The sequence below is a fragment of the Crocodylus siamensis genome, chromosome 3, assembly GCF_052110815.1.
Source record: "Crocodylus siamensis isolate JL-2025a chromosome 3, ASM5211081v1, whole genome shotgun sequence".
Lineage (NCBI taxonomy): Eukaryota > Metazoa > Chordata > Crocodylia > Crocodylidae > Crocodylus > Crocodylus siamensis.
Window position 1 is genome coordinate 225,743,722 of NC_143397.1, and position 18,611 is coordinate 225,762,332.

The following is an 18,611-nucleotide window of genomic DNA, read 5'->3' on the forward strand; positions in this document are numbered from 1 at the left end:
CCAAAGACACTGGAAAGCATCTTGCACAAACGTGTGCTGGGAGGATTCCCAACTGGGTCTGGATCTACAGCAGAAAGGAGGATCCTAAAGTGAGCCTCACTGAGAGCTAGGATAACAGCCACTGTAAAAATGATACAACAGGGGCCCCTGTTCATTGCCTGTGAATTATTTTACAGGTCAATATCACAGCTTACAGGCACAAAGAGATTTCTCCTAACTGTTACTCCTCTAAAGTCACCCTGGCATGGCAGGGACAGTCTGCCTGGATTTGCACGGGCTCATATATCATCACCAATCTGTGTTCAAAACTTCACTTTCATGACCCTCCTCTATTCCCATGAGGACACAAACCATTTTCTGCAACGGCTTGACTCTGGAACACTGCAACTTTGACAGATTAATTTTGGACAACTTTGCTGATTTATTTATTGTAATTTCTCTGACCATGACTCAATAGTATTTACTGGTAGTAAAATAAGGAAGACTACTTTAATGCAACATGCAAGAATTCTGCATTCAGGGTCTCTAAGTTCAACCCGCTTATACTTGTAGATATAAAACTGGAATTATGCAATGGTAAATTATTTCTTTATGATAGTCATGTTCTCTTGCATTCAACATAAATACTATATAAAGTAGGCCCCCTTTTTGTCTTTTTGCCCATTTTGCTGTACTTCACAGCCTGGGTTGCTTGAATAAGTTGCTTGAAGTAAGTTAGTTACTTGTTCATGAAATGCTGAAATCAGTTAGCAGTGGTTGCTTCCACTTAAATGAGTCCTTTACTAAGTAAAGCACCTTAGTTCAGATTTATTCTGCAGACTGGCTAGAGTTCAACGAGACATGCCCTTGCTGTGCACCCGCCCCAATCTGTCTCTCACCCACTGACTTCTCAACTGACGTCTTCACTGACTGGCTTTCTTGTATGCATACCAGCCTCTAGTTTCTTCACTATTCATTCCATCCAGGAAAAGCACACACCAACTCTGGATGCTTCCTCAGTCTGACAAAGGCTATTTTAAGAGGTACTCTTTTAACTGAAAATTAAAACGTTTGCATATCATATTGAAACTAGTAACAGTATATTTCTTGTGAGAGTTTTTTTTCATAATGAAAATTTAATCCTAGGCAAATCAGACTTTGTACTGAACGGAACTAGTTTTAACCAGCTTCTTGGTGGATTCTACACCACTAAAAATCTTACACCAAGATTAGAGCCTTTTCTAAAAGACAGACTGTCATTCAAATAGGAATGAATTCAGGGAGTGCTTATAGTCTGTGTTATGGAGGAGGTCAGAGCAGATGTTGAAAATAGTTCCCCTCTGACCTTTCAGTCATTCCAGATCTGTGCTTGTGTATCTGGTAAATTGAAAATAGACTGCAACTGGTCTGGTCTCGTACACTTCAAAGCAGATACATGCACTGCGGTTTGTTCACATGGCATGCACAAAGATTCACCCTCTGTGTTCTGATAAAACATCCAGGTTTTACAGAATTTGCCATGATTGCAGAATTTTGTACGGTCTCGACATGTTACAAAATACCATTCTCTCTCCCAGCTCTTTGTTTGCTTGTCAAAATGCCTACTTTCACCAGGATATTTTGACTGATTTTATAGTTTATTATAATGGAATCTGACAATGTGCCTCAGATGAATTTAGAAAGACAAACATTTACATACAATAAACATTACCAGCAACAGTGACATCCAGTGGACAAATTTAATTTAGCACAGAACCGAAAATCTATGGGTGTCTATACATGTTCTCCAGGGTGAGGGATGGGAGGGGGCATTTTAATTAGAGCGGCTTCTGGATTAATCACGTCTACTCTGATGCATTCTAATTAGATGACAGTGGAGCATGTGTATAGGCACCCATTGGTATTAAATAAGGTATAGGCAAAGGATTCCTTTATGCATCTGGCATCAGTAGAAGTGCTTCCGGTCAAATGACCACAACACAACACACTGGTTACACCTGATATCTATATATTTCAAAATAGGATTAAATATTAAATCAGCCTTATATATAACAATACATCTTCCATCTGATACTGCACTGAAATCAAGTTTACAAGGTAGGTATATCATTCAAAGCTTCTAGAAGAATGAGGTAAGCTGGACCAAGAGAGATACATATCGAAAAGAGCAGGGGTCCATAAAGACTGGAGCCTCCTACACCATAAATCATGCCCAGCTGCCTAAATAGCCACCACCTCCCATGTGTCCTTGTGATATCCCCCTGCCCCATCAGTATTTGACAGTGCCTAACTGCACTCAGCTTAGCCTATGAGAGGGTGCTAAGCTACTCCCAAGACCCGGAACAGACATCCCAGTGGGACTTCGAATTATTACTTGGAAATCCTTAGGTGCTTGGCATTTCTGCAAACTAGGTACTGAGACTCTGGCTCTAACTCACAGCTCTCACCCCAAGTCCTAACCTGACATAGACTCTATCAGGGTTTTCAGGGTAGTCCTTAGAAGGCATCTGTATTAATGATTTCTGCAGTGCCTGACTGGGGGAATCTTTTCATGGCTAGAAACCAGGTTTTTGGAGCCCTTTTGCCTTTGCCATTACTATTTGTGTTACCACTGTGCCTAAGACCCCAGTCATAGTCCCATGAACAAATAGAACAAAAAGTTGGTTTCTGCCCCAGTATGTCTTGCCTTGCACATCTCACAAAGACTCAGGAGTACATTTGAGGCTCACATCCCACAGTTCAAGGGAGGGAAGCTACAGAGTGCACATTGCCTGGACAACATAAATTTGTTGCTGAGCTCATGGTTCCAAGGAAGAACATTGTACTTAATGCAGCAACTTTCCATCTGCCCTTTTCTGGCCCTTGGTCATATTTTGTGGAGGAGGAAATGATGGTTATAGGGAGAAGGGGAATTCCTGATTCAGACTTGGTGTAGCAAAGTCCTCTAGCCAGGGTTCGAATTACACTTTGACTCCGGGGGGGTGGAATCTGCAAAAAATTGGGCTAATTAGGACATTGCCATAATAAAATTGAAGACCTCCCCAGGTTATGATTTTCAGGGTGGCTCTTGTCTCAGGGAGGGGGGGAGGGGTCTCAACCCCCCACGCTCTGCCGTAATTCAAACCCTGCCTCTAATTCAAGCATGAATTTGCAACAGTTACCTTCTCTTCGTGCATTAGCTATCACCATTGCTGCAGATTTGCTCATTACGTGAACTACATAAAGGGGGCAGTTCACTGAGTCTGCTATGGTGATTGCTCGCAATGTGGCTTCTGCTTCTACTTCTTCAGGACGACACAGCTCGTGCCCCTCAGGGCCAGTTATCCCCAGTGCCAAAATCTTCTTTGAACCCTGCAAGTATACATGCATTAGTACTCTTGTTTTAGTTTTATTTCAGCTCAGCAGTGGTGTAGTGGCCCTAAGTAGTCAGATGTCTTGGGTTCCAATCCAGATACCAGGGCCAACTTGTGGTGTCAAATCAGACTGCTTAAGATGGGGTTTTCAACAACCCTGAGCATTCCTTTTCCACTGACACAAAAAGTAAAAGTCCTGTTGTTAATGTGACAGGCTGGCTGGCAGTGACCTAGCCCAGGGGTTTTGAAGGGGTAAAAGATGATTGGAGGGCTTGGGATTCCCTTTCCTCACCAATCAGGCCCCAGAGACACACCCTCTGTGTCCCCTGATTGGCCCCTTGGGTCACCTGGAGGGGGATAAAAGGGGCAGCACGGCTGATTCAGAGAGACCAGCGAGGGACCACAAGGAAGGAGCTTCAAAGAGCTGGCAAGAGCTGAGCCAACGGGGCAAGAGCAGTTGCCCCAGAAGAGCCTGAAGGAGCAGGACCTGCCTGTGTTTTTCTTACCTGCCTGTGTTTTTCTTTTAAAGCAATTTAGGGACACCAAAATATGTAGTGAATAAACAATCACACAATTAGAATTCCCCTTGGGCACAGCTGTTGCTGAAATTCCCCTCTTCCCTTTATATAAACAGGAAGGGCCTGCCTGTACCATCCAAGCAAACAGTGCTAAGAAGCACTGCAATGCAGCATACCATGGCTGCTGATGGAGCCACCTCAGAGCTATGCTGGGTGCATACCAATAACCAATCTCAACAATATGAGCTTACATACATGTGCCTATGCCACTGTGCATACATTTTGGGGTGCTTGCTTAATTATAGCATTCTTTGGCAGTGTAGACATGCCCTACAGATGTGATTCAGTAGAATGATTCCAATTGGTTTGGATCAGGTCCTAGGAGAATTTGTTTATCCATTTTACACTAAGCAGGTATCTTGGCATCACTAGATCTCTTGTACATAATCCAGTAGTCCCACTGTTTGGGGCAAGAGCTTGGAACTCAGTACACCGGGGCTTGATTCCCTGACCCACCACAGACTTTCCGTCTGACTTTGGGCAGGGCACCTGGTCTTAGTTCCTCATAAGTAAAATGAAACTAAAAGCATTTGCCTGTCTTATCACAAGGATTAATCCATTCAGGTGTTCAAATACTAGGTAATGGGGCCAACGTAAGCTCCTAAGAGAGACAGGTATTATATGAGAGTCACACACTTACCTCTGCAATCAAATCCCCATTCTCTGCATGGACTTGAGCAATTGCTCCAATTTGCTTACATTGGGAAAAAGCTGCATATAATTCACTATCACCAACCATATATAGATCTTTGTAGGCCATAAACATCTTGAAAGAGTTGACACCTTTGTCCTGAGCAAGAACTTTCATTTCTTCTTTGACCTGGAAGAAGCTCAGTGTCAACAATCCTTACAATGCACTACAAAAAAATACAAGTTGTATTTGCCAGTTCAACTAGCCTAGCCAAAAGGCCAGAAAGAAATGATGAAAATGAACCAGCCAATTATATATTTTACTTGCTTATCAAATACATCCACCCACACACACACTCAGTCCAAGTAAGTAGAGAATGTTAAATGTTTCAGGGATGATTTATATAATGCCTTCTGTATCAAAGTGCTTCATAAACAATATACATCAATGCTACTGCAATGCAGACATCCAAAGTACATGTAGTATTGCAGTGACTATAATTGCTTTGATTGCTTACATTGTTATTTTTCTTTTTATATAATGAAATAATTAACCATTAAGATAAAATTTATCTTGTTATGATTTACTTTTTATAATAATTTAATCAGTCATTATTATTCTGGAATTAACCATCTATTTTAAATTTCTTATTGATTAGCATAAATATATTGGACATATTGGTCCCATGATTTTAAACGTATTTGACCTATTGGTCTCATAACTTTAAATCTTAAATTTGCTATATGGAAAATGCTTGTGTAGGGTTTGTGGAATGTCTGGCGTATGTGGAAAGAGGTAACAAAATAGTGAATGTTGTACGTATGTGATAATGTGAAGGAAAACAGTCCTCTTGTAGCAGGTGAAAATAGCCTTTTGTGGTTTAACAGTTAAAGGCTGCAGCAATGTCAAGTCAGCAGTTAAGGATTACCAAATACTGAAACACACTTCACGCTGATGGCTCAAGACTGCAAGCAACGGCCCCTCCTGAAGACTGCACATCACAAAGCCAAAAGATCATGTCCTACCAATCTCAGCCTACCAAAATATAGCACTTGGTTGTAGCCTATTCTAAAGTGATAGGAAGTGTGGTTTTATGACCAGCTGTGTGATTTAGACTGGGAAGGTTCAAAGTCCAGTCTCAGTGACAGGCATAGAGTGGGGAAGTTTGTGTGGGTTTGTGACTGGCAAGGCTAGAAATAAAAGCTCAGCACAGGTAGAAACCGGCAAGCTCAGGGCAGGTTGGCTTGATAAGTTGTCAGAAGGGAGAGAGAGGTGAGTGGCTTGTGGCCGACAGTTTTTAAAAGAATGGAAATGGATGTGGTTTATAACTAAGAGGTTTTAGGGAGTATAGAGACCAGACACTGGTAGAGAAATGAACGCTATTAAAACAATGGGAACAAGAAAAAAGTACCCGTCCCTGGAGTCTGAGTGCCTTTCAGGGACATGATAGCTTAAAGCAGGCTTATAAGGCATTTAATGTTTTGGTTACTGCCACCAAACCAAAAGTAACTAAGAAGAAAAGGAAAACAGAAGCTCTTTTAATTTTCTGAAAGGCTGCAAAGTACTATACAAATTTAATTCAAAACAGCTGAAAAATATATATATATATATATATATAGAAGTAATTTAAGAAAAAAAATGTTAATAAATATAAAGTACAGTTCTCTGTTGTAGCTACAAAAGCTCTTTAGACTGCTACAGCCTTGAGGCACAGTGACAGTAAAACTGCCAAGAAAAGGAAACCACTATGTTGTGGGTAATTTGATTAAATTCATGTTTGTTTGTTTTTTTAAAAAAAAGAATAAATCCAAAAGGTTTGGCAGCTCTTCCCCTAATGTAAAAAATAGATTAGTGACATTCAGTGTTAAAACTGAACCTGTTTTTCCACAAGAAATGTGCCATTTAGAAAAAGACAGAGAAAAATGAAAACAGTAAGGCAGCTATTATACAAAAAGAAATGTAAAAAGTGTTTAAAACAAAAAGGACAGTAAAGAAATTAACAATTTGTATATAAGAGGGGGCAGAAGAAAAAGTAAAAATGCAATTTAAAGGAAAAAAACCTGCTCTAAATTATAACCTAATTTCAAAATACCTAAGATCATGCTGTGGTTATGTATAATGCCTTCTATTGCTGGTTTGATAGGAAGGCAGTAGCAGAGAGGACTTTGTCCTAAAAACTATGTAAATGTTTATAACAAAAATTAAGCCTGAAGACATTAAACTTTCTCCTCACAAAAGTAGTGTAAAATTCACTATAAGCCAAAATAAAATTATAATTCATAATAAATAACTTAAGTTTAAAAATAATAGTATAAATGTTTAGTATAGAGAATTCTTAAATTTTAGTCCATTTTAAAAACAAACAAGACCCTACAAACTAACAATGAACCTCAAAGCTTTGAATGAAGTAATAACTGTTATAGCTCCTGACAGCAAAATACCCTAAAATTCCAGCAGCTATAGCAAAAGGGGTAACATGAGTTTTAGCGTTAAATTTGGCTAATATAGTGGGGGTTTTGGTCATTTTCACGGCAAAGAAGTGCTAGTGTAATTTTAAATAAAAAAATAAAAAAAACCCAACAACAGTATTGTTTTATCCTCATTTAATATGTAAAGGAATATGTGTATATATATGTTCCCCCCCAGAATTACAATAATGTGTGCATTGCCACTGCTCATCAGCAGTGTAAATTTATAAACATGAATAATATTTTGCTGCAAGGAATTTTCCTTGGCTTGATTTGTGTGTTTTCTTTTACAGAACCCACAGTGTAATCAACTCAGTAACAATGCTAACTGATAACCTATGAGGCCTCGATACCATCAGCAGCATCTCCTTCACATAAGCCACGGTTTTTCTACAAAAATGAAGATTGTCTCATCTGTTTTTTGCTGTTGTTCATTTTCTCGTTTAGTTTATTTAGTTCCTAAAAGTTTAAATGGATATAAATATCATAGAGATGTAATAAAAATTATTGGGGAATATACCATCTAAAAATTAAACTCGTCTACAGATCCCAAACCAGGACACTTCTGTCCAACTTGGACTGGAAGGATGTCCTGCTCCTTAAAGTAAAAAGTAACAATTTATATGGAAATTCCAGGTTAAAAGGCACTATGGTACTATGTGTATTCTTTATAACTGTGGTTATATATATGTTTTTGTTAAATTTCATTGGTATTTACATGTAATATACACACACACACACACACACACACACACGCACAATGTTAACTTACCAGGTTGTGTGAGAAAAATATCATTAACCAATTGTTTTAAAGAAAGCAGGAATATACGGAGTCAAAACTTCCCTAAACCTGGAACCCATGTGCCAAAATGATAGTTGAAAACAAAATTAAATTTGGCTCAACGATGGTGCAGTGCCATTTGGGCAGCTGCAACAGACTGGAAGGTAGGTCTGCCTTTTGTAATTTGAATTATTACATGATTTATCAACTATGAATTGGCAAGTACCTGGGAAAGAACCCCCTTAATGGTATATACCCCATCTAAAAAGACACACAGGTTCTATGGGAAATGTCACACACAATCTTGGTAGTTCCAAAAATATGAACCCACAATATGTTCTATGGTTCTAAAAGCCTGCTCATGAAAATCAAGCAAAGTAAAAGTTTATCCACACGCTATCAAAATAAGTTAGATAACAGCAGCACTAAGTTATAAAACTATGATGGTAAATCATTGTAGATCTAAAGCCTAATAACATATTAATAACACACCCAGATGGATCAGATATCCATCTCCATTCACACGGGGATGAAATAAATGGACAAAGCATTGAAAAAAAAAATCAATCAAAATCGCAGGGCTAAACGATCTCATGGGACACAGTGCTGAGTGTGGATTGAAAATTTTCAGTTCCATTGATCAGGAAATACTGATGAATAAATTAAATGCTTTTGAAATCACACTGTTTCACTTAGGTGGTCCTACTGATAAAAGATTAGCTCTAATCACATTATTCTAGATGTCATTGGCTGACATAGTAAAAACAGTGGAAAAGGAACGCAGAACTGATACCCGGGTATTGGCTAATGTTTCTATAAATTTCAAGGAAAATGTATCCGTTGCTTTAATGTGTATACAAACACAGTTATGGTTTCTGGGTGTAGTTCTCAGTCTAATTGAATAAAGAGCAAATTGGCATATACCTGTGAAATTAAGAAATTTAATTTGGAATACTACCAAGCAACCAGCATGGTTATGGCCTTATAACAAATTAATAGAATTCAAATATGATCCTGATACTATGGCTTTCTCTCTTCAAATTGAAGCTATAGTAAAAGCAAAAAAGGATTTAGCATTTCCTATTTTTGTATTAGGAGCATGAATTAATGGAACTATATTACTTCAAGTAAAAAGACATTGGGCTCGAAAACTGCAGATGGATATGAAGCTGTATCCACCAGCATGTGTGAACACCACTCAGATGGTTTTATTTGTTTGGAATATATGCTGCAACCAGACTCTGTATGTCTCAGTGAGAACAATGGGGTATGTCATAGTTTCACAGTTTCATAGTAGCTAGAGTCGGAAGGGACCTAGGTAGATCATCTAGTCCGACCCCCTGCCTTGGCAGGAAAAAGCACCGGGGTCAGATGACCCCGGCAAGGTGCTCATCTAACTTCCTTTTAAAAATCCCCAGGCTAGGAGCCTGCACCACTTCCCCTGGAAGCTGGTTCCAGGCCCTAGCCGCCCTGACTGTGAAGTAGCACCTCCTAATATCTAATCTAAACCTACCCTCCGCCAGCTTGTGACCGTTATTCCTGGTCACTCCTGGCAGCACACGGGAGAACAGGGACTCCCCCAATACCTGCTGATCCCCCCTGACCAGTTTGTAGCAGGCCACAAGGTCCCCCCTTAACCTTCTCTTGTGGAGGCTAAACAGGTTCAGGTCCCGTAGCCTCTCCTCATAAGGCCTGCCCTGCTGACCCCTGATCATACAAGTGGCCCTCCTCTGGACTCTTTCCATATCGTCCACGTCCCTCTTGAAGTGCGGTGCCCAGAACTGGACGCAGTACTCCAGCTGCGGCCTGACCAGTGCCGCATAGAGGGGGAGGATCACCTCCCTGGACCTGCTCGAGATGCATCTGTGGATGCATGACAGGGTACAGTTGGCCTTCTTGACTGCCTCCCCACACTGCTGGCCCATGTTCATCGTGGAGTCCATGACGACTCCAAGATCCTTTTCCATCTCCGTGCTGGCAAGAGGGGAGTTCCCCAACCTGTAAGTGTGGTGCCGGTTCTTCCTCCCCATGTGCAACACCTTGCACTTATCAGTGTTAAACCCCATCCTATTCTCATCCGCCCACCGTTGCAACCTGTCAAGGTCAGCTTGTAGCCTATTGCACCCTTCTAGTGCACCCACATCCCCCCACATCTTAGTGTCATATGTCAATATGCTATACAACTTGATCAATATAAGTCCATTCTTATTGATGTCGAAAAAGGTTGCGTCTGCCTAAAAACCTGATGTACCATAGTAAGGTTATAATGGTATAATCTAACTTTTCCTGATGGCAACATTTGCCTATGCCAGGTGATTGCCTTAAATGGGTGAGACAAATTATATTTGGAATAAGGTTGTCCAACACAGTTTCACCTTGGGATTTGGAATATATAAAGATCAGAACTTACACCATTTCTCATGACAGTAAACAAATCACAGATGTCCTCACTCATTCCTGTGACATAACTAAACACTCTTGGTGGGAAAAACATTTTGGGTGATCACCCATGGCAGAAGAAATTTTAAATACAGGCATACCTCATTTTATTGTGCTTCGCTTTATTGCTCTTCGCAGATATTGCGTTTTTTTACAAATTGAAGGTTTGTGCTCATTTACCATTCCAAAAATCCTAGGGCCCTTAAGAATTATGCTAAATCTACTCTTCCTGTGCTCTATAAATGGAACAAAGAAGCCTGGATGACAGCACATCTGTTTACAACATGGTTTACTGAATATTTTAAGCCCACTGTTGAGACCTACTGCTCAGAAAAAAAGATTCCTTTCAAAATATTACTGTTCATTGACAATGCACCTGGTCACCCAAGAGCTCTGATGGAGATGTACAATGAGATTAATATTGTTTTCATGCCTGCTAACACAACATCCATTCTGCAGCCCATGGATCAAGGAGTAATTTTGACTTTCAAGTCTTATTATTTAAGAAATACATTTTGTAAGGCTATAGCTGCCATAGATAGTGATTCCTCTGATGGATCTGGGCAAAGTAAATTGAAAACCTTCTGGAAAAGATTCACCATTCTAGATGCCATTAAGAACATTTGTGATTCATGGGAGGAGGTCAAAATATCAACATTAACAGGAGTTTGGAAGAAGTTGATTCCAACCCTCATGGATGACTTTGAGGGGTTCAAGACTTCAGTGGAGGAAGTAACTGCAGATGTGGTGGAAATAGCAAGAGAACTAGAATTAGAAGTGGAGCCTGAAGATGTGACTGAATTGCTGCAATCTCATGATAAAACTTTAACGGATGAGGAGTTGCTTCTTATGGATGAGCAAAGAAAGTGGTTTCTTGAGATGGAGTCTACTCCTGGTGAAGATGCTGTGAACATTGTTGAAATGACAACAAAGGATTTAGAACATTACATAAACTTAGTTGATGAAGCAGCGGCAGGGTTTGAGAGGATTGACTCCAATTTTGAAAGAAGTTCTACTGTGGGTAAAATGCTATCAAACAGCATCGCATGCTACAGAGAAATCTTTCGTGAAAGAAAGAGTCAATCGATGCGGCAAACTTCATTGTTGTCTTATTTTAAGAAATTGCCACAGCCATGCCAACCTTCAACAAGCACCACCCTGATCAGTCAGCAGTCATCAACATCGAGGCAGGACCCTCCACCAGCAAAAAGATTACGACTCGCTGAAGGCTCAGATGATGGTTAGCATTTTTTAGCAATAAAGTATTTTTGAATTAAGGTATGTACATTTTTTTTTAGACATAATGCTATTGCACACTTAATAGACTACATAACTAGTGTAAACATAACTTTTATATGCACTGGGAAACCAAAAAATGTGTGTGACTCGCTTTATTGCGATATTCGCTTTATTGAGGTGGTCTGGAACCGAACCTGCAATATCTCCGAGGTATGCCTGTATAGCATTGCACCCACTAATCATTCTTTCACTCATAATCAGAATCATAATTTTAGGAATGTTTGCCATGTGTAAAAAAAAAAGTGAATGATGTATGTATGTGGTAACATGAAGGAAAACAGTCCTCTTGAAGCAGGTAAAAATAGCTTTTTGCACCTTAACAGGCCAAGGATGATGACGTTCATGTCTGACTCCGCAGAATCCACAGGCTTGTATGGACAGCTGTGACTATAAAGAATGAACACAAAGACAAGGCTTTGGGTCTTCTTCCACCAGCAAGAAGGAGTTTTTGGGCATGTCCAACAAGACCTAACTCCATCACTCTGGTCAATGTGGCCACCCACCAGACTGAGCCCTCCTGAGCAACTTTAAAACTTGGTAACACCTTAACCTTTGCAGAATGGTCTAGTTGTGTGTGCGTGCTTTTCTCTTTTAAATAAATGAATAAATGAGTATGCATGGGAGTGAGTAAAGCAAATAACCTTACTGTTCTTTATTCTTTTTATGTTGCATGTTTTATGTTCCAATAATGCAGCATTGTGCCTTATCCCTTGATAAGATTCTGGCTTGTTTTTAATTCACACTGTACACCCTGTGTGCACAACATACATCCAAGGCACAAAGCAATTTCAAAAGAGCACATTTTTGTAAGAGATAGTGAAGCAAAACCCTAGACTTATACAGATGTCTGAAATTAGCAGAAAGAGCCCCTGCCATGTAATCAGAATACTGTTCAATTTATCATCTATTTACAAGCAGTTCTACTTGTAGCACCCTGCAGGGCAGTAGGTTGTCAGTGATCAAATTCAGACAGGCTCCCGTCCAGTGGTGGGTATGCAGCTTGCTCACTCTCCGAACAATCCCTGACAGCCAGTCTTGCTCCCCTGCCCTGCAGTGAGGAACCAGCAGGTGGGTGCCAGGGATGCCCCCAGAGCAGGGGCCTGGGATGACCATTAATTACTGACAGGCTGCCTATCTCTTTCCCCTCCCCACTCCTTCTCCAGAAGGGGAGAGGGCAGGTCATTAGGGATCAGGCTCACCACTGATGTTGCCCTCCTCAGTGTCAGGGGAAGCAGAACTGCAGGGCCAAGCAAGCCCGTAGCATTCCCTGGCTGGAAAGCACACCACTGAATGCCTTCCCAGTGACCTGGTAGTGCTCCAGCCGGAGGACTCTGCATGTGTGTCCATGCCTTATAGTGCCATATTCTTGCAGTGCTTCAAAAAGCTGTGGCACTTGTAGCACTACAAATGCATGTCTGAACATGACCTCAGGATTACTTAGAAGTGGGAGTACAAAAAGTGAAAGCAGTAATGTAAGGATTTCCACACTCAGCCACTGACTATTTTTTGGGTGACTGAATTCATATTTGAGTCAAAGATAATCATAATTTTGAGGTGATGCTTTAGCAAAATTACAGGGTATATGGTCATCTGGAGAGCCACTTTAAACTCTCCTCCGTCCCCATGCTAGGATACATTCTGATCAGAAGCTTGCATATTTTTCACAGCCAATTGTGATTTGTGTCATTAGTCACAGATACATCACAACACTTCATATTCCTGGCTTAAATTCCTCACTCTGTCAGACTACATTTGCCATCTTTAGCAAGTTTTGTTTTTATAAGCTTGAACGTCAAATGTTTATGCATTAAGCTTTATTGAATAATTTCTTTTATGTCTGTGTTTTAAACTACAAATCTGGAGCTGATGCAGTATTTACTCAGTGCTCAGAATCTTGTGCCTTGAACACTTATGTAATGGAGGCACTAGTGTACACAGCTAGGAAGTTAAAAATGGGAGTAAGAAGAGGCCATTTATATTCTGTTAGTTAACAGTAAAACAGTATCTTGAATCAATACAGTACCTCATATCCTATTGCATCCCAAAGAACTTCATGCAATGGGGGCCCAATTTAGAGAGGTGGGGAGCGACTGAAAGGCCTGCTGAATTCAATGGAATTTTACGGTAATGGGCAGGACCCTACCACTTCTCCAGAAAAGGTCCAATCTACCCAGAAATCAGCTGGGTTTCCCTGGAGAACTCTTATTCCAGAAACTGAAGCCCTCATTTTGTATCTGAATTCTAACAAAATCACAGATTAAACAACATTACTGTATTCATTTAGAACAGTCCTTCCTTTGGAAATATGGTTAATTATAAACAATATTAATGATTTCAATTCAGTTCAAATCTAATCACAGGTAATTCAACTTAAGACAATTACAAACCCAAACTAGTGTTATTATAATATTATGTCTACCTTATCACTCCACCACGTAACTGCCACATGCAGTCCATAATCACAACAGACTTTAGGATCTGCCCAGCTTCTCCATGTGTTATAAGCTTCAATAAGAGAACCTCCTTTCTGAGGTATTGCAAAGTCGATGATCATAGTGGTACCTCCTGCTAGCGCAGCCTGAAAACACAAGAGTCGTAGTTAGTAATCTGTGAAAAAACTATGGCAAGCTACCTTCCACTCTCTCCCTCCCTGTTATTGCTAAGATCTGAACAGCACCATCTTTTCCTCTTCATGCCTGCCCTTGTCCAAGCATTGGAAAGCCATTGACAACTAAGGTGTCTTATGTGAAATCTGTTTACAGTGGGAGTCTGTAGAGACCTACTTGCTTTCCTGCAAGTGCAATGTTAACTCCCAGCTCAGATGTGTCAGAAATGCACAGAATGAAGTAATGCGAAGGATTGAAGTCTTATGAGCACTCTGGAGGAATTTGGGAAATTAAAGGAGGGAAGGAGGTTTGTTCCACAGGTCCTGAAATGCACCAAAGATTTTGAGAGGGAATGTATGCAGCACTCATGCACCACTGAGTCTTCCCAGCCAGATGGTACATGAAACAGAAAAAAATGCCTGAAGAAACTTAGGCACATAATCAAAGTGGAAAATGTTTCCCCAGTGCCTGCTGAGTTGGAAAAATAAACTGTGCATCAGCAGAACAATAATGGAGACAGAAACAATGCCTTTGAATTATTACACATGCAATATAGAACAGTTTAAAAATCTAAGTCCTGTGGGACATCAAGTACTTTTAAAAATGCATGTATTCATGGCCTGGAAAGGCAGATAAATGGGTGAGATAACAAAACTCACAGGAAATACTAAATTATTAAGCTTAGTGAAGGTGTTGACACAGGATTGAGAATGACTTAAGAAAAACTAATAAAAGGGCTGCATGAAGGCAAGTAGAATTCAGTAGCAATACGTATGGAATAATATATCCACAAAGCAGCACCCTATCAGGACCTACTTTAAATGTAACCACATGGGAAAAGACCTGAGGTTGGATTCACAAGGGGGACAAAGGTACTGCAGATATCAGCACTGCGATACCAAATTTGAAGGTGCCCCACCATCTTGTAGAATTCCAAGTGTTGAGTTCGGTGTCTAGGCTCCCTTTTGCAGTGCAGAGGAAGTTACATGGCTAAATCTGGGATTCACGGAACCAAGCGCTGTCCAGGGACCTGCCTACATTAGACAACAGGAAATGCTGGGACATAGTGAGTAGATGGAACCTAAACTTCTCTTCTCCTGTGGCATAAGATTTCTGAATCTGGGCTGAAAGGGAGCCCCTATCTCTACTCAAGATTCAACCTCCATTGGAGTTAAATGCCTGAAGTCCTTTCTTACAAAAGAAGAGGAATCAGTCCTTTGTTTCAAAACACAAAGAAGCACAAGGAGTCACTGGCAATGCCTAGGGGGTGCAGATGCACCCCCTGCAAAACACACTATAGCTCAGGAGAATAGCCATGGCTAGATTAAAGTTTTTATTTGCATGTTTGATTATTGCATCTCTCAGTTGGGAGATACAATCTCCTGCTTCAGGCAGAAGCCAAACACTATAGGCACCTATACACGTTGTAATTACAGCACATTGGAACAGACTTGATTAATCAAGTCTGCTAGAGCACAGTAATTACCATGCTCCACTGTCAGGTGCATCAGTTTCCCCATGCTGAAAAATGGCAGTGGGAACATTTTGACTAAAGCACTTTCGATGAGCTTTTAGCTAAAATGGCCCTGCTGCCATTTTTCAGTGTGGGGACACTGATACATGTGACATTCTGGGCACTTTAATTAGAGCAGCTTTCAGAGCTGCTCTAATTAAAACCTACCCTCCTCCTCCCCTTGGCCCCACCAACTCCTAAAGCACATATATAAATGCCCTACATGCCTGGTGTTAAAAAATGCCATTTTCATTATAGGCAGTTTATTTCATAATTGTCTAACTCACACCCTTGAAGCATCTTCCATCATCTTTCAGAAACAGAATACTGCACTAACTGAAGCACCAATGTGATCCGATATGGTAATTCCTGCCTTGTGATTTGGTAGTCACAGCCAAAATAAGCAAGAATAACAAAACAACCTTAACTCCGCTGAACAGTGTTCCTTGCATAGCTAATATAGAAAAAATACACTAGGAGCAGCACATTTCTACTACAACACTGTCTTCCTTTATTCATCTCATGCAGTCTGATTCCTTTCATAAAACTTTTATGGCTAAAATTGCCACGTTTAAGTAAAGTTTTTTCTTTATGAAGCTAATTTTTATTATTTATTTATTTATTTATTTTCTTAAACAATTTTTAGGATTCTGCCTACCACTGTATAGGTATCAGAACTGACAGAATTTTTGCAGCAACAGCTATTTGGTTTATCTTTGTAGATGGGGGGTAGGGAAAAAAAGGAAAAAATGCTTAAAATAAGAATTAGAAGTGGAATAGCACACACAAAAATAGGAATTGCAAATTTGCTGAAAATTCAGGTGGGTCCAAGCTAGTCATAAATTTAGGAATTCAATAGTTATTTTCTTTTAAAAATCTGGACAAAAATTTGAAAAGAACAATTTGAGAAAGAGAGAGAGAGAGAGCACATTTTTCATTTCTAAATGGCATTTTCTGTTTTAACTTGACTTAAATAACGTTTTTTTAAAGTGCATTAAAATAGTTAAACAACACAAAACTGAAATAAAAAATTAATTTCAGGTTCAATATAAAATTTCAGGTTGACTTAAAATTATTTATTTATTGGTTATGCTGAAAACTCCCAAATATTTCTAATTTCAGTTTGAATTGAGTAATTTTTTCCCCTCATTTTCCTGTTTGGTTCCCAAACCAAAAAAGCCTGTAATCACCGTCACTATTCAGGTTGCTTTTGGACAGTCAGCCAGGTCTTTTGCCAACTATTTTTATCATGATAATATATCTTTTCATGTATGCTTATGTGTTTATTTGATGGTAAAAATTTGTTTTTGACAAAAATGGAAAATGTCTATTGATATAGAGAAAAGTCATTAAATAAAATTCAATAAAACTTTATTTGTATGCTTAAAAAAATAGTGGTGTGCTTCCATGCTTTTTCTCTGTCCTTAAATGTTCCCTCCCTCTCCCCCCATCATATGCACATAGACTTATGTATTACTTATTTATTAAACCAAAATGGCAATCATTTAATCCCCTTAGCTAATCATTTATATTTCACAATAATTATGATCTCAGAATGACCACTTTTATTCTTCTTTTTGATCTGGTTGCTTAATATTGACCTAAGCCAATGGTTTTCAAAATTTCCATTACTGCAACCTCAGGTCACAACAGGAGGGAAAAAAAAGAATCAGCCCACTCCAACATAAAGAAAGGGAAGATGTTGGTGGCTGCTCCTAGGGTCATGGCTCTGTACCAAGGATCTATAACTTAGAGAACTTTTGGGCAAACCAGGTAAAAAGGTGCACTAGTTGAAAGCAGTTATAATATATAAAAATGAGGCCCTAAGGGGAGATTGTATTTTTCAGGAATGGCACGATTATTTAATCTCATTTTAAAGCATCTGGAAGTAGCTTTGAAAAAATATGAAGAAACACCAGTGCATAAAGCTTAAGAACCTAGAGGTTGCCCTTGTAAGCAGCGTGCATTTCCCACAGAACTGATCGGGATGTGTGCAAGTTGGACTAGAATTAGAAAAGTGAGACTGACATTTGGTAAGCTTGAGTTTTCCTGGTTGGTTATTTACAAACCCCAATAATGTAGTGGCAAGCTTCAGTCTGTACCTTTTAAATCCTATTAAATACCTAATGTCAGGTACACTACAAAATGGGATTTATTTTCAGGGTGAAAAACCCCCCAACTAAAAACAACCACCTTCCTCCCTAAAGTGATGTTGTCTGTTTTCTCTTTGCGGTAATTTGACTTGCATCTTTCAATTCAAGTGGTTTACTGGAGCCATTTCTTAATTATATCCCAGTAGACCATCTTTCAGTCAACTAGATAAAGTCAGCAAAAGCAACTGTTTTCTATAGTGATATTTAAATAGTGTGGCAATCAACTATTTAATCTTGCCATTTTTGTTCTTGGAGACAGATGCTAGTTCAGGAGAAGTCAAGAGACTTAGTTTCATTTTCCTCTCTGCCACACAATTAGTATATAACTTTCTGAGTGCCCAGAGACTCCCTTATCTGTGACATGAAAATAAAAATACTTCCTAACCTAAGTGGGAAGTTATGATGATTAGTATTTGTTAAGCACTGGTTAGAACCTTTTAACAACAAACGCATGCACAAGTACACACAAAATAATATAATTTTGTATGGAATATGTTTCTTGGCAATATCAGGAGAATGATATGGTTGCCTGGCACAGCAGCTCCAGGTTTTGCTGCACATACACTTTCTAGTCTGCCCCCTGGTGCACATACTTTAAAGTTAGTGATGGATTATATGATCACTTTGCTCATTATGGAGACCCTCTGCTGTTCAAGGCACTCAGGAAATGCTGGTATTGCTGCATGTGTTTGCCACTCTTGCTCCCTGATGCATATGCTTTAAATAGAATTTATGGATTATTGCATGATTTCTTTTTAGTCATGAAGATCCCTTGCTTTGCTCTAGTTTCAAAACCCATGTAAGCAAATTA

The 18,611-nt window shown here is 39.6% G+C and overlaps 1 protein-coding gene across 1 annotated transcript in view; it reads right to left on the bottom strand.

Annotated features, from left to right (window-relative positions):
* Positions 1 to 18,611, bottom strand: part of DPYS (dihydropyrimidinase) — a 57,012-nt gene that overhangs the window by 30,739 nt on the left and 7,662 nt on the right. The window contains exons 2-4 of the mRNA XM_090040482.1: positions 13,948 to 14,106; positions 4,551 to 4,730; positions 3,141 to 3,330 (exon numbers count right to left, since the gene is read on the bottom strand). Coding sequence (XP_089896608.1) covers positions 3,141 to 3,330; positions 4,551 to 4,730; positions 13,948 to 14,106 — 529 coding nt within the window. The remainder of the gene's footprint in view (positions 1 to 3,140; positions 3,331 to 4,550; positions 4,731 to 13,947; positions 14,107 to 18,611) is intronic.